This window comes from Ranitomeya variabilis, chromosome 4 (assembly GCF_051348905.1).
Source record: "Ranitomeya variabilis isolate aRanVar5 chromosome 4, aRanVar5.hap1, whole genome shotgun sequence".
In the NCBI taxonomy this organism is placed as follows: Eukaryota; Metazoa; Chordata; class Amphibia; order Anura; family Dendrobatidae; genus Ranitomeya; species Ranitomeya variabilis.
In genome coordinates this window covers 550,203,847-550,220,976 of record NC_135235.1, presented here as the reverse complement: position 1 = coordinate 550,220,976, position 17,130 = coordinate 550,203,847, and the positions used below count along the sequence as shown (strand labels likewise).

Below are 17,130 nucleotides of genomic sequence, written 5' to 3'. Positions count from 1 at the left end.
AATTGCATCATTAGTTGCCATCCCACCTCTGCACGCTGTTCACTTATAGAGCAGTGTGCGGTCTTTGGGGCCACTCTGAGACTAGGGCCTCTTGTTACTAAAACCCTATAGCTGCACCTGAATGCTAAAAACATGACATCTGAAAATTTCTCAAAGTAGTTTACAACATCTGCAATTGCATTTATTTTGCAAGTGCACAAAAAGTACACTACAAAGAACAAAACTGCACTTCGAGAAATTTTTCTTACTGTAGTCTTTGACAAGCGGGTTATTGCCTCTCCCATAAATGGTCCTAAGGGTCCCCCTCCTGGGCAGCGCCCTGCCCTGCTCAGTCATTTGTCTCTGTGTGAGGCTGGGAGGGTGAGAGTGAACCTCTTCATATACATCTGTTATTAGACCTTTTACAGGGAACGGCAGAGAGGGCCATGCTGGGGCCGAACATCTGAAAAATAAATTAGATGGATTGTGTTTCCTGTTGACCTCACACTGAAAAATCTGAGGTCGTAAAAGCATGTTTGGGGCTTAGCATCCAGTTCTTCTCAATGTCGGAGAAGCTTTCCGATGCAGAAATGGATCCTACCTCTATAGCGTATAAGAGGGATGTGTGACATAACATACAGCATAGTAAACCTAGACCAATGCAAATATTACCCAATCAGGAAAGCTGCAGTAAATATTATATTATTCCACCAATTTTGTTTGGATTTCCTCATAGTACATTGTTTCCGAGGGAAAGCTGATAATCACCTCAGGTCTACAAATGATGATGTATTGATGGAACAGCAAGGATTATTTTTCTAGCTACTTTTCTTTACTCTGGAGTCAGGTGTATCCAACAGCAGTCAACTAAAAAGAAATAATAGCACTGTAGGGATATCTATGAAGTAATATTAATATTAGGAGAAGATATAGGATAGGTTATATGGAGTAATAGGAGGAGATATAGGGAGGTTATATGGAGTAATAGGAGGAGATATAGGGGAGGTTATATGGAGTAATAGGAGGAGATATAGGAAGGTTATATGGAGTAATAGGAGGAGATATAGGGGAGGTTATATGGAGTAATAGGAGGAGATATAGGGAGGTTATATGGAGTAATAGGAGATATAGGGAGGTTATATGGAGTAATAGGAGGAGATATAGGGAGGTTATATGGAGTAATAGGATGAGATATAGGGAGGTTATATGGAGTAATAGGAGGAGATATAGTGAGGCTATATGGAGTAATAGGAGGAGATATAGGGGAGGTTATATGGAGTAATAGGAGGAGATATAGGGGAGGTTATATGGAGTAATAGGAGGAGATATAGGGAGGTTACATGTAGTAATAGGAGGAGATATAGGGAGGTTATATGGAGTAATAGGAGGAGATATAGGGAGGTTATATGGAGTAATATGAGGAGATATAGGGAGGTTATATGGAGTAATAGGAGGATATATAGGGAGGTTATATGGAGTAATAGGAGGAGATATAGGGAGGTTATATGGAGTAATAGGAGGATATATAGGGAGGTTATATGGAGTAATAGGAGGAGATAAAGGGAGGTTATATGGAGTAATAGGAGAAGATATAGGGAGGCTATATGGAGTAATAGGAGGAGATATAGGGGAGGTTATATGGAGTAATAGGAGGAGATATAGGGGAGGTTATATGGAGTAATAGGAGATATAGGGAAGGTTATATGGGGTAATAGGAGGAGATATAGGGAGGTTATATGGAGTAATAGGATGAAATATAGGGAGGTTATATGGAGTAATAGGAGGATATATAGGGAGGTTATATAGAGTAATAGGAGGAGATATAAAAGGTTATATGGAGTAATAGGAGGAGATATAGGGGAGGTTATATGGAGTAATAGGAGGAGATATAGGGAGGTTATATGGGGTAATAGGAGGAGCTATAGGGAGGTTATATGGAGTAATAGGAGGAGCTATAGGAAGGTTATATGGAGTAATAGGAGGAGATATAGGGAGGTTATATGGAGTAATAGGAGGAGATATAGGGGAGGTTATATGGAGTAATAGGGGGAGATATAGGGAGGTTATATGGAGTAATAGGAGGAGATATAGGGGAGGTTATATGGAGTAATAGGAGGAGATATAGGGAGGTTATATGGAGTAATAGGAGGAGATATAGGGAGGTTATATGGAGTAATAGGAGGAGATATAGGGAGGTTATATGGAGTATTAGGAGGAGATATAGGGAGGTTATATGGAGTAATAGGAGGGGATATAGGGGAGGTAATATGGAGTAATAGGAGGAGATATAGGGAGGTTATATGGGGTAATAGGAGGAGATATAGGGAGGTTATATGGAGTAATAGGAGGAGCTATAGGAAGGTTATATGGAGTAATAGGAGGAGATATAGGGAGGTTATATGGAGTAATAGGAGGAGCTATAGGAAGGTTATATGGAGTAATAGGAGGAGATATAGGGAAGTTATATGGAGTAATAGGAGGAGATATAGGGAGGTTATATGGAGTAATAGGAGGAGATATAGGGAGGTTATATGGAGTAATAGGAGGAGCTATAGGAAGGTTATATGGAGTAATAGGAGGAGATATAGGGAAGTTATATGGAGTAATAGGAGGAGATATAGGGAGGTTATATGGAGTAATAGGAGGAGATATAGGGAGGTTATATGGAGTAATAGGAGGAGATATAGGAAGGTTATATGGAGTAATAGGAGGAGATATAGGCAGGATATATGGAGTAATAGGAGATATAGGCAGGATATATGGAGTGATAGGAGGAGATATAGGGAGGTTATATGGAGTAATAGGAGATATAGGCAGGATATATGGAGTGATAGGAGGAGATATAGGGAGGTTATATGGAGAAATAGGAGGAGATATAGTGAGGTTATATGGAGTAATAGGAGGAGATATAGGGAAGTTATATGGAGTAATAGGAGGAGATATAGGGGAGGTTATATGGAGTAATAGGAGGAGATATAGGGAAGTTATATGGAGAAATAGGAGGAGATATAGTGAGGTTATATGGAGTAATAGGAGGAGATATAGGGAAGTTATATAGAGTAATAGGAGGAGATATAAGAGGTTATATGGAGTAATAGGAGATATAGGCATGATATATGAAGTGATAGGAGGAGATATAGGGAGGTTATATGGTGTAATAGGAGGAGATATAGTGAGGTTATATAGAATAATAGGAGGAGATATAGGGAGGCTATTATTATTATTATACATTTTTATTCCATTTTATTTATTCCATGGCGCTTTACATGTGAACGGGGCAACTATAGACAAGTACAATAAACATGAGTAAAACAAAGCACACACAAGTACAGGAGGAGAGAGGACCCTACCCGTGAGGGCTCACAGTCTACAGGGGATGGGTGAGGTTACACTAGGAGAGGGTAGAGCTGGTCATGCGACGGTTCAGTAGACTGGTGATAACTGTAGGTTGTAGGCTTGTCGGAAGAGGTGGGTCTTCAGGTTCCTTTTGAAGGTTTCCATAGTAGGCAAGAGCCTGATGTGTTGGGATAGAGAGTTCCAGAGTATAGGGGAAGCACGGGAGAAGTCTTGGATGCGGTTGTGGAAGGAAGAGATGAGATAGGAGAAGAGAAGGAAATCATGAGACAATCGAAGGTTGCGTGTAGGTAGGTACCGGGAGACCATGTCACAGATGTATGGAGGAGTCAGGTTGTGAATGGCTTTGTATGTCATTGTTAGTGTTTTGAACTGTAGTCTCTGGGCAATAGGAAGCCAGTGAAGGGCCTGGCAGAGAGGAGAGGCTGGGGAGTAACAGGGAGACAGGTGGATTAGTCGGGCAGCAGAGTTTAGGATGAATTGGAGTGGTGCCAGAGTGCTAGATGGGAGGTCAGAGAGTAGGAGGTTGCAGTAGTCAAGGCGGGAGATGATAAGGGCATGTGCTAGTGTTTTTGTGGTTTCATGGTCAAGGAATGCACGGATCCGGGAAATGTTTTTGAGTTGGAATCGGCAAGAGGAGGCAAGGGCTTGGATATGTGGCTTGAAAGAGAGGGTAGAGTCAAGGATCACCCCGAGGCACCGAGCGTGCGGGACTGGGGAAAGTGAGCAGATAGGTCGGGTGGAGGGATAGAGTGAGGTGGGGGAAAGATGATGAATTCTGTTTTGTCCATTTTCAGTGTTAGAAAACGAGCAGAAAAGAAGGATGAAATAGCAGACAGACATTGTGGGATTTTGGTCAGTAAGGAAGTGAGGTTGGGTCCAGATAGGTAGATCTGCGTGTCATCAGTGTAGAGATGATATTGTAAACCATGGGATTCGATGAGCTGTCCCAAGCCGAAGGTGTAGATGGAGAAGAGTAGGGGTCCTAGAACTGAGCCTTTGGGAACACCGACAGGCAGGGGGCGAGATGAGGAGGTGGTGTGGGAGAGGGAGACACTGAATGTCCGGTCTGTTAGATATGATGAGATCCAGGATAGGGCGAAGTCTGTGATGCCAAGAGATGAGAGAATCTGTAACAGGAGGGAGTGGTCCACAGTGTCGAAAGCAGAAGACAGGTCCAGGAAGAGGAGGACAGAGTAGTGTCGCTTGCTCTTGGCGGTTAGTAGGTCATTGGTCACTTTAGTTAGGGCAGTTTCAGTTGAGTGATGTGGTCGGAAGCCAGATTGTAACCGGTCAAAGAAGGAGCAGGAGGAGAGTGGGAGGACATTTCAAGATGGACATGCTGTTCCAGTAGTTTTGAGGCATAAGGGAGAAGGGATCTCGGGCGATAGCTGGACACAGAGGATGGGTCGAGGGAGGGTTTTTTGAGGATAGGTGTGATTTATGCGTGTTTGAAGGATGAGGAGAAGACACCGTTTGTAAGGGAGAGGTTGAAGAGTTGTGTTAGGGTTGGGATGAAGACTTTTGCGAGGTTAGGGTTGAGGTGGGACGGGAGCGGGTCAAGCGTGCAAGTGGTGAGAAGTGATCTTGACAGAAGGATGGAGAGCTGATTGTCTGTCATGGTGGAGAAGCTGGCTTTGGAACAGGGCTGAGAAGTCAAATGGAGGGGCATTGGGGGCTGCGGGCCAAAGCTTTGTCTGATGTTATCTATCTTCTGCTTAAAGAAAGAGGCAAATTCTTCAGCAGAAATGAGAGGGGAGGGAGGAGATGCTGGGGGACAGAGTAGAGAAATGAAAGTGTTGAAGAGCTGTTTAAGGTTTTGAGTCAGGGAGGATATGAGAGATGAGAAGTAAGTTTGTTTTGCGGCAGTGAGCGTGAGCCAGGTTTCAGTGATGCTGAGGAAGGAGAGTTTGTTATTGATAAAGAGGTCGTGGATAAATGACAGGTTATATGGAGTAATAGGAGGAGATATAGGGAGGTTATATGGAGTAATAGGAGGAGATATAGGGAGGTTATATGGAGTAATAGGAGGAGATATAGGGGAGGTTATACGGAGTAATAGGAGATATAGGAGGGTTATATGGAGAAATAGGAGGAGATATAGGAGGTTATATGGAGTAATAGGAGTAGATATCGGGAGGCTATATGGAATAATAGGAGGAGATATAGGGAGGTTATATGGTATAATAGGAGGAGATATAGGGAGGTTATATGGAATAATAGGAGGAGATATAGGGAGGTTATATTGAGTAATATGGAGTAATAGGGGGAGATATAGGGATGTTATATGGAGTAATAGGAGGAGATATAGGGGGTTATATGGAGTAATAGGAGGAGATATAGGGAGGTTTTATGGAGTAATAGGAGGAGATATAGGGAGGTTATATGAAGTAATAGGAGGAGATATAGGGAGGTTATATGGAGTAATAGGAGGAGATATAGGGGAGTTTATATGGACTAATAGGAGGAGATATAGGGATGTTATTTGGAGTAAAAGGAGGAGATATAAGGTGATATATGGAGTAATATGAGGAGATATAGGGAGGTTATATGAAATAATAGGAGGAGATATAGGGAGGTTATATGGAGTAATAGGAGGAGATATAGGGATGTTATTTGGAGTAAAAGGAGGAGATATAAGGTGATATATGGAGTAATATGAGGAGATATAGGGAGGTTATATGAAATAATAGGAGGAGATATATGGAGGTTATATGGAGTAATAGGAGGAGATATAGGGGAGTTTATATGGACTAATAGGAGGAGATATAGGGATGTTATTTGGAGTAAAAGGAGGAGATATAAGGTGATATATGGAGTAATATGAGGAGATATAGGGAGGTTATATGAAATAATAGGAGGAGATATAGGGAGGTTATATGGAGTAATAGGAGGAGATATAGGGATGTTATTTGGAGTAAAAGGAGGAGATATAGGGTGATATATGGAGTAATAGGGAGGTTATAAGGAGTAATAAGAGGAGATATAGGGGAGGTTATATGGAATAATAGGAGGAGATATAGGGGAGGTTATATGGGGTAATAAGAGGAGATATAGGGAGTTATATGGAGTAATATGAGGAGATATAGGGGAGGTTATATGGAGTAATAGGAGGAGATATAGGAGGTTATATGGAGTAATAGGAGGAGATATAGGGAGGTTATTTGATGTAATAGGAGGAGATATAGGGAGGTTATATTGAGAAATAGGAGGAGATATAGTGAGGATATATGGAGTAATAGGAGGAAAAATAGGGAGGTTATATGAAGTAATAGGAGGAGATATAGGGAGGTTATTTGGAGTAATAGGAGGAGATATAGGGAGGTTATATGGAGTAATAGGAGGAGATATAGGGAAGGTTATTTGGAGTAATAGGAGGAGATATAGGGAGGTTATATGGAGTAATAGGAGGAGATATAGGGAGGTTATATGGAGTAATAGGAGGAGATATAGGGAGGTTATACGGAGTAATAGGAGGAGATATAGGAAGGTTATATGGAGTAATAGGAGGAGATATAGGGAGGTTATATGGAGTAATAGGAGGAGATATAGGGAGGCTATATGGAGTAATAGGAGGAGATATAGGGAGGTTATTTGGAGTAATAGGAGGAAATATAGGGAAGGTTATACGGAGTAATAGGAGGAGATATAGGGAGGCTATATGGAGTAATAGGAGGAGATATAGGGAGGCTATATGGAGTAATAGGAGGAAATATAGGGAAGGTTATACGGAGTAATAGGAGGAGATATAGGGAGGCTATATGGAGTAATAGGAGGAGATATAGGGAGGTTATTTGGAGTAATGGGAGGAGATATAGGGAGGTTATATGGAGAAATAGGAGGAGATATAGGGGAAGTTATATGGAGAAATAGGAGGAGGTATAGGGAGGTTATATGGAGTAATAGGAGGAGATATAGGGAGGTTACATGGGGTAATAGGAGGAAAAATATGGATGTTATTTGGAGTAATAGGAGGAGATATAGGGGGATATATGGAGTAATAGGGGGAGATATAGGGAGGTTATATGGAGTAATAGGAGGAGATATAGGGAGGTTATATGGAGTAATAGGAGGAGATATAGGGGTTATATAGAGTAATAGGGGGAGATATAGAGAGGTTATATGGAGTAATAGAAGGAGATATAGGGATGTTATTTGGAGTAATAGGAGGAGATATAAGGGAGGTTATATGGAGTAATAGAAGAAGATATGGGGAAGGTTATATGGAGTTACTAATAGGAGGAGATATATGGGGGGTTATATAGAGTAATAGAAGGAGATATAGGGAAGGTTATATGGAGTAATAGGAGGAGATATAGGGGAGGTTATATGGCGTAATAGGAGGAGATATAGGGAGTTATATGGAGTAATAGGAGGAGATATAGGGGAGGTTATATGGAGTAATAGGAGGAGATATAGGAGGGTTATATGGAGTAATAGGAGTAGATATAGGGAGGTTATATGGAGTAATAGGAGGAGATATAGGAGGTTATATGGAGTAATAGGAGGAGATATAGGGAGGTTATATGGAGTAATAGGAGGAGATATAGGGAGGTTATATGGAGTAATAGGAATAGATATAGGGAGGTTATATGGAGTAATAGGAGGAGATATAGAGAGGTTATATGGAGTAATAGAAGGAGATATAGGGAAGGTTATATGGAGTAATAGGAGTAGATATAGGGAGGTTATATGGAGTAAAAGGAGGAGATATAGGGGAGGGAATATGGAGTAATAGAAGGAGATATAGGGAGGTTATATGGAGTAATAGAAGGAGATATAGGGAGGTTATATGGAGTAATAGGAGGAGATATAGGAGGTTATATGGAGTAATAGGAGGAGATATAGGGGGGTTATATGGGGTAATAGGAGGAGATATAGGGAGGGTATAGGAGTAAAAGGAGGAGATATAGGAGGTTATATGGAGTAATAGGAGGAGATATAGGGAGGTTATATGGAGTAATAGGAGGAGATATAGGAGGTTATATGGAGTAATAGGAGGAGATATAGGGAGGTTATATGGAGTAATAGGAGGAGATATAGGGAGGTTATATGGAGTAATAGGAATAGATATAGGGAGGTTATATGGAGTAATAGGAGGAGATATAGAGAGGTTATATGGAGTAATAGAAGGAGATATAGGGAAGGTTATATGGAGTAATAGGAGTAGATATAGGGAGGTTATATGGAGTAAAAGGAGGAGATATAGGGGAGGGAATATGGAGTAATAGAAGGAGATATAGGGAGGTTATATGGAGTAATAGAAGGAGATATAGGGAGGTTATATGGAGTAATAGGAGGAGATATAGGAGGTTATATGGAGTAATAGGAGGAGATATAGGGGGGTTATATGGGGTAATAGGAGGAGATATAGGGAGGGTATAGGAGTAAAAGGAGGAGATATAGGAGGTTATATGGAGTAATAGGAGGAGATATAGGGAGGTTATATGGAGTAATAGGAGGAGATATAGGGAGGTTATATGGAGTAATAGGAGGAGATATAGGGAGGTTATATGGAGTAATAGGAGTAGATATAGGGAGGTTATATGGAGTAATAGGAGGATATATAGGGGTTATATGGAGTAATAGGAGTAGATATAGGGAGGTTATATGGAGTAATAGGAGGAGATATAGAGAGGTTATATGGAGTAATAGAAGGAGATATAGGGAGGTTATATGAAGTAATAGGAGGAGATATAGGGGATGATATTTGGAGTAATAGGAGGAGATATAGGGGGTTATATAGAGTAATTGGGGGAGATATAGGGAAGTTATATGGAGTAATAGAAGGAGATATAGGGAAGGTTATATAGGGTAATAGGAGGAGATATAGGGAGGTTACATGGAGTAATAGAAGGAGATATAGGGAAGGTTATATGGAGTGATAGGAGAAGATATGAGGAAGTTATATGGTGTAATAGGAGGAGATATAGGGGGAAATATAGTGATATTATATGGAGTAGTAGTTTGCATACCCAAATTGTCTTTACAGTTCACTTAGATACTGAAACATCTATCACCTGGAGTGTTCTTCACTTGGATCAATGTTGTGAAGAGGTTTTTCTTCACAGTGGAAAGGTTTCTGTAATCATCCACCACTATTGTCTTCCATGGACTTCCAGGCCTTTTTGAGTTGCTACGCTCACCAGTTCACTCTTTTTTTGCAGAATGTACCAAACTATTTATTTGGCCACTTCTAAGGCCACGTTCACACTTTGCGGCGTCCCTCTGCGGGTTCTCCCACAGCGGAATTGATAAATCTGCAGGGCAAAACCGCTGCGGTTATCCCTGCAGATTTATCGCGGTTTGTTCCGCGGTTTCCGCTGCGGGATTACTCCTATACTATTGATGCTGCATATGCAGCAATATGCAGCATCAATAGTAATGTTAAAAATAATAAAAATTGGTTATACTCACCCTCCGATGTCCGGATCTCCTCGGCGCTGCACGCGGCGGTCCGGTTCCAAAGATGCTGTGCCGAGAAGGACCTTCGTGACGTCACGGTCATGTGACCCGGGCGTCATCACGGTCATGTGACCGCGACGTCACCGCAGGTCCTGTTCGCACAGCAACTCTGACCGGCCGGCCGCGTGCAGCGCTGAGAGGTGAGTATAACATGATTTTTTTTTTTTATTCTTTTTTTACCCCAAATATGGTTCCCAGGGCCTGGAGGAGAGTCTCCTCTCCTCCACCCCGGGTACCACCCGCACATTAACCGCTTACTTCCCGCAACGTGGGCACAGCCCCATGCAGGAAGTAAGCGGATCAATGCATGTCTATGGGTGCAGAATCGCTGCGATTCTGCACAAAGAAGTGACATGCTGCGGGTTTTAAACCGCTGCGTTTCTGCGCGGTTTTTCCCGCAGCATGTGCACAGCGGTTTTCAGTTTCCATAGGGTTTACATGTAAATGGAAACGCTATGGAAACTGCTGCGGACCCGCAGCATCAAAATCGCCGCGGTTCCACGGTAAAAACCGCAAAGTGTGAACATGGCCTAACTTTTCTGCTATCTCTCTGATGGATTTTTTTCAGCCTAATAATGGTCTGTTTCACTTCCATTGAGAGCTCCTTTGACCGCGTGTTGTGGATTCACTGCAATAGCTTCCAAATACAGATGCCACACCTGGAATCAGCTCCAGACCTTTTACCTGCTTAATTGGTGTAATAAATAACCCATGCAGGCCATTAAAGACTTTTTTAAATAAATATCCTATTACTTTGGGTCCCTTGAAAAAAGGCAGCTACATATTAAAGAGCTGTAATTTCTAAAATTTTACACCAATTAGGTTGGGAAGACCCTCATATTATAGCTGAGTCTGCAAATTAAGCCCATATCGATTATATAACTGTATCTTGAATATGTTTTGGTACACAGCTAAAACGCTAAAACTTGTGTCACTGCCCAAATATTTCAGGACCTAATTGTATATAAAAAAAAAGTTAAATATAGTTAAATAAATGGAGTATTTTGGAAAACAGTTGAAAAAAAAACTGTGTTAGATGCGGCCAGCAGTATTGGAGGTACCCTTTAGGTTTTGGAAGTATTTAAAGGCTCTCTTTAAAGGGAGTGTACTGTAAGTATATACATTATACATGTAATTGGCCTGTGTGCGTAATGTGTTCCTTGGTAGTTGATGATTTCTTCAGAATAAGATACTTTTCCTGTCAAATTCTTAACTTCAGTATCCCTTGGTCTGTTTCATTATCTCTTCCCGTACATTAGATAATTTAAAATCAATTTGTGAAATTCCTAATATAATTAGTTTTTAAATGTATATGAATCAGATCGTTAAATATACGTAGTGTCTGTTTCCTGTCATCATCTAATATTGCGAATATTTTCCTGTTGATTCATTGTCATCTCTGTCATCCAAATGAGATCCACATCACATAGAACAACATCGAAAGTTGCATAATGTCATCATTAAAATGTCCATAAAGTGTAGTGGTAACGTTATAAATGCATTATTATTAATGTGCTCACGTACAATGCGCATGGCCACAGGCTGATCCTGATAATCAACACGTAGATGTGGTCTTCTCAGACATTTATGACATATGTTGCCATAACATATAAAGGGATATTAGGGGTCACACCTCTAAAATCATCACCTATTTTGAGAATGGTGGTCCACTAAGTAGAGGTGACTACGTCCTCCGATACAATTAATTATGAGGAGACAACACTTTTATGCTTTTCACTTTTACAATACTCCTATAGATGAGAGTCACTTCTTCAGTCAGCTGTGGCTGGTCATCTCATCCGGTGGGACAGAAGTCCTGCGGATGTGTCATCAATTTCTGAAATTCAAATGCATATTTACCGGGTTTGTCCAGAACTACTTACTTCCACATCAGAAGGAAACAGACACTGGTGATGTGATGTACCATTCAATGTCTGCTTTCTAAAAGTCGACAAATATCATGTAGGCATCCTTATCTAATGAGGTGCACAATACCTGTGTCCCTTAAAGAGACTTGGTAAACAGTCAATGGACCGTGGATGCATATGGATAAGGCCTTTAAGTTGTCTGAACACTTAATATTAACATCATATTATTATTGTAATTTTTTTCTCTTATGTGGTTAATATACATTTTTATTTCCATGGTGCATGGGACATCTGAAGGTCACAGCGGTTCTTGATAGTCTGTTCCGCTAATGAATTCATCCTCATTTTATTTAGTATTTATGCCTGACAATCAGTATCAGTCATTCCATCGTCTCCGTACTCGATAGTTTGTAAATTTTATATTAATTTTTTACATTTTCCCCCTAGAGATGTGAGCCCACCCTCATTGTAAAGGGCTTCAACTTTAAGATCTTGAGCGACTGTGGCAGTGTAATGCGACTCCAGGCTAGGAAAGCCAGCCAGAAACTGGAAATCAGTGCTAAGGAGGAGCAAGGGAAGGAGGCAGGTCTGGTCAGGGCTGCTTACACACAAAGGCTCCCGAGACAGAAAAGGGAGTGAAGGCAAAGTAGAAACAGGAATATGAGCAGTCACAAGTAGGTTACAGGACTGGCCATGGAAACCAGGACTGAGTAGAGCGGTTAGTGACAGTTTAGCCTCAAGGAGAGATAGAGGGTGGACAAGGTAAAGGGTGGGTATCTAACAAGGGGTGGCAATGCCAGGATTCTGGAGAACGATTTGTGGGGGAAAGCAGAAAACGTATGAGCCAAAACATGAAGTGGCTGCTGTGCAGCAGGAGGTCCAATGTGCCAGGATCCATGGGCTGAGAACCTTCAAGAAGATGGGTAAGTCTTCTGCATTTGTGGACCTTAATGACTGGAAATCGAAGAAATGGTGGTGGGTCCTGTTAACGTATCAATAATTTAGTAACGTGGAGTAAATCGGTGTGCAGAATGTGACAGGCACTGATTTGTGGATATGCCACATAGTATAATCATAGACAGCAAGTAAATCAATATATATTTGTATGGGTACTGGCACAAATCTCTATATCTCTCTATCTAGTTATCTATCTACCTAGTTTATCTATCTATCTATCTATCTATCTATCTATCTATCTATCTATCTATCTCTCTATCTACTAATCTATCTACCTACAATTGAAACCAGAAGTTTCGATACACTATATAAAAAGACACATTTACATGTTTTTCTCAATATCTGACATGAAATCAGAACAAACCTTTCCCATTTTAGGTCAATTAGTATTACCATAATTATTAATATTTACCAAATACCAGAATAATGAGAGAGAGAGAGAATATGTTAAGACCTTTTTATTACTTACTGCAAAGTCAAACGTTTTCATACACTAAGATTGCTATGCCTCTAAACAATTCTGGACTGCCCATATGATGATGCCATGTGTTTAGAAGCTTCAGATAGGTGTTTTGTCAACATCTGAAATAATTAGAGACACACCTGTGGATGTATTTTAATGCACACCTGAAACACACAGCTTCTTTATGTAGCATCATGGGAAAGTCTAAAGAAATCATCCAAGATATCAGGCAGAGAATTGTGGACTTGCGCAAGCCTGGCTTATCCTTGGATACAATTACAAGATACCTGAAGGTGCCTCATTCTTCTGTACAAACAATTGTACGCAAGTACAAACAAGACGGGAATGTCCAGCCATCATACTGGTCAAGAAGGAGACGGGTTCTGTGTCCCAGAGATGAACGTGCTTTGGTCCAACATGTGCATATCAACCCAAAGACAAGAGCAAAAGACCTTGTGAAGATGATGGCGTAAGCTGGTAAGATTGTGTCAATATCCACAGTAAAACAAGTACTGTATTATTACTCCAAAAGAAACATAAAAAAGCCAGATTAATGTTTGCAAATGCACACAGGAACAAAGACCTTAATTTTAGTAGACATGTCCTGTGGTCTGATGAAACTAAAATTGAACTTTTTGGGTATAATGACCATCGATATATTTGGAGGAAAAAGAGAGAAGCTTTGAAGCCTAAGAACACCATCCCAACTATCACTGGCGTAGCTAGGGCTTTTGCCGCCCGGGGCTGTTCCCGAGTTTGGCGCCCCCCATTGCCGTCACTCAACGCTGGGCACCGCCCCCTCAGCGCTGTTTACCCATGAAATCCGGCCTGCGCTGTTTATCACTGTTTGGTGCAGGCGCAGAGAGCTCTGGCCGTCTGACGTCACAGCCAGGCTTGCAGACTGCGCCTGTGCGGCGAGTGCGGCCACCCACCTTGGTAATCCCAGCCCCACAGTGTGTTATGCATTATGCAGAGTGCGGGGCTGGGATTCACAAGCAGAGCGGCCGCACAGGCGCAGTGTCCAGCATTGCCCCAGTGTGTCCAGCATTGCCCCAGTGTGTCCAGCATTGCCCCAGTGTGTCCAGCAATCTGCCCCAGTGTGTCCAGCAATCTGCCCCAGTGTGTCCAGTATTGCCCCAGTGTGTCCAGCAATCTGCCCCAGTGTCCAGCATTGCCCCAGTGTGTCCAGCAATCTGCCCCAGTGTCCAGCATTGCCCCAGTGTGTCCAGCAATCTGCCCCAGTGTCCAGCATTGCCCCAGTGTGTCCAGCAATCTGCCTCAGTGTCCAGCAATCTGCCCCAGTGTCCAGCATTGCCCCCAGTGTGTCCAGCAATCTGCCCCAGTGTCCAGCATTGCCCCCAGTGTGTCCAGCAATCTGCCCCAGTGTGTCCAGCATATTTCCCCCAGTGTGTCTGAGTCAGACATAAAGAAAAAAAAAAAAAGTAAAATCCTCACCTCTCCCGTTCCCAGCGCAGGTCCGATGCACTCAGCGTCTCTCCGGCTGCAACGCTCAGGACAGAGAGGCTGAGCGTGCAGTGATGATGTCATCGCGCCCTCTGCCCTGAGACGTCGCAGAGTCACAGGGCGCTGAAGACGCTGCAGCTGCCGCAGGAACCAGGAGAGGTGAGTATTAGAACGGGGGGCCCAATGCCAGCGCTGGCATCGGGGGGGGGCCCTGGTCGTGGCGGCGGTCGGCGCCGCCTGAAGATCTAAAGGGCCCGCGTCTCTCTCTTTTTTTTTTTTCTTCCTCCTCCTCCTCTCTGGGTCGGACCCGCCCCCGGCATTGTGCCACCCGGGGCGGCCCGCCCCCCCGCACCTCCCTTCCTACGCCACTGCCGACTATGAAACACGGGGGTAGCAGCATCATGTTGTGGGGTTGTTTTTGCTGCAGGAAGCTGGTGCACTTCACAAAATAGATGGCATCATGAAGAAAGAAGATTATGTGGCAATACTGAAACAACATCTCAATATGTCAGCCAGAAAGTTAAAGCTTTGGCAGAAATGGGTCTTCCAAATGGACAATGACCGGAAGCATACTGCCAAAAATGGTAACAAAGTGGCTTAAGAATAACAAAGTCAATATTTTGGAGTGGCCAGCACAAAGCCCTAATCTCATTCCTATTGATAATTTATGGGCAAAGCTGAATAGGCAGGTGCGAGCAAGGCGACCAACAAACCTGGATCAGTTATACCAGTTTTGTCAGGAGGAATGGACCCAAATTTCGATCAACTATTGTGAGAAGATTGTGGAAGGATATCCCAAATGTTTGATCCAAGTCATTCAGTTTAAAGGCAATGGTACCAAATACTAATAAAATGTATGTAAACTTTTGACTTTGCAGTAAGTAATAAAAATGCCTTAAAACATTCTCTCTCTCTCTCTCATTATTCTGGCATTTGGCAAATATTATTAATTATGATAATCCTAACTGACCTAAAACGGGAAAGGTTTATTCTGATTTCATGTCAGATATTGAGAAAAACATGAACATGTGTCTTTTTATATAGTGTATGTAAACTTCTGGTTTCAACTGTATATATCTCGTGAGTTTCAGGTTGCCCCCATCTGTAACCATAGCGTGTGAAGCCAGCCTCAGGTAGCTAATATCTTGGGACACAAAAATACACATAAGTATAAACCAGCACTGATATCACACTTACAATACGGTCCTGCACTGATTGGAAACCCAAGCTTTGTTAAACCCGTAGTGCATCCCTTTTCTTGTTTCCTTCCCATGTACACTTGTCCTCTGTATAAAATTTAGGGTCATTGTTACCCGAAGTTTTTATTCTTGTGTGAGATAATAAAATAAATTTTTTGATTATTTATAAAACGCTGTCTCACTATATTTAATTCTTGAGTAATTGAGCTCCATTTTTGTGTAGGTTTATATGGAAACCCAAGCTTTGTGTAGGATTCCATTTGATTTTTTTTCATCCATGGTGGCTGCAGAAAAGACAAAACTTTATAAACCAAGAGTGTAAATATGAATTGCAGTAAAATCACATTTGCTTGAAATTCCAGTAGAGACTTTGGCAGCATAGAAGCAGTCACATTGGAAAGTATGAGGGCAGCCTCTTACTTACCCATAAAATTATGGACGACATAAAAAAAAGGCAGAAATAGTCAGACATGAAACATTTCACCTTGCCCAGTGCTTATCTACTAGTAAATATGAGGAGGCACACCTACTAGGTGAATGGTACACGAGCTACCTAACAAATGACTGCAAACAGCATCTTCAGAGGCTGTCAGATTACACGTGCAGTAAGGAAAGGAAGAAAAATAAATTATACGCTATAAGGTGAAATTATCACTGTTTGTTTTGTCACCTAATTTTCTCTAACGAATAGACACAGGAAGCTCATAATCTACTTATTATCACTTAATAGTACTACTGCAACCCGAGGCCTCCCTGGTTGCCATGGAAAATATGTGGCTATAAATATATATGTGATATATACAGTATATATATATATATACACACATATATCTTAACCATCAAAATCATGTATAATATACACTATGTACTTTTAATTTAATTAAAGGAATTGTCCACGGCTCATAAATGTAAAATATTATTATTTAATATATTATGTGACATATAATAAAAATCATATAATAAAAGTGATCCCATGGCAATAAGCCCCCCCACATACCCACCATATTCCACTGCCCCTCCTTTCTGTTGGTAGTGTCCCTCACAGGTCTTCTGGATTCTTCTTCCAGCAAGGGAGGTGACTGCTGCAACCAATCAGCAGCTGCTGATGGGCTGCAGTGGCGATGTTACATTCAAACAAAAAAAAATAGTAATTAGACTGTTTCATCTGGTGCAAATGCAATCAGACCACTGCAGTCAATCAGCGGCTGTCAACTGACTGCAGCAGTCACCTCCCCTAATGGAATAGGAAGCCAGGAGTTTAGCAAAAAATAGTGGGTAGCAGTACGAAGAAGTGGGTTTTTGGGACCATTATGGTCCCATTTTAAGTGCGCAGCCCCTTTGATATGTACCACATTCCATAGGTAAAATCAGATGTTAAGTA

General features: G+C 41.7%; 1 protein-coding gene across 1 annotated transcript in view; it reads left to right on the top strand.

The window, feature by feature from the left end:
* Window positions 1-12,266: 12,266 nt before the first annotated feature.
* The window catches only part of PLCD3 (phospholipase C delta 3), a 92,196-nt gene continuing 87,332 nt past the window's right edge, over window positions 12,267-17,130 (top strand). The window contains exon 1 of the mRNA XM_077252639.1: window positions 12,267-12,589. Within this exon, the coding sequence (XP_077108754.1) occupies window positions 12,460-12,589 (130 nt within the window). The 5' untranslated portion in view covers window positions 12,267-12,459. The remainder of the gene's footprint in view (window positions 12,590-17,130) is intronic.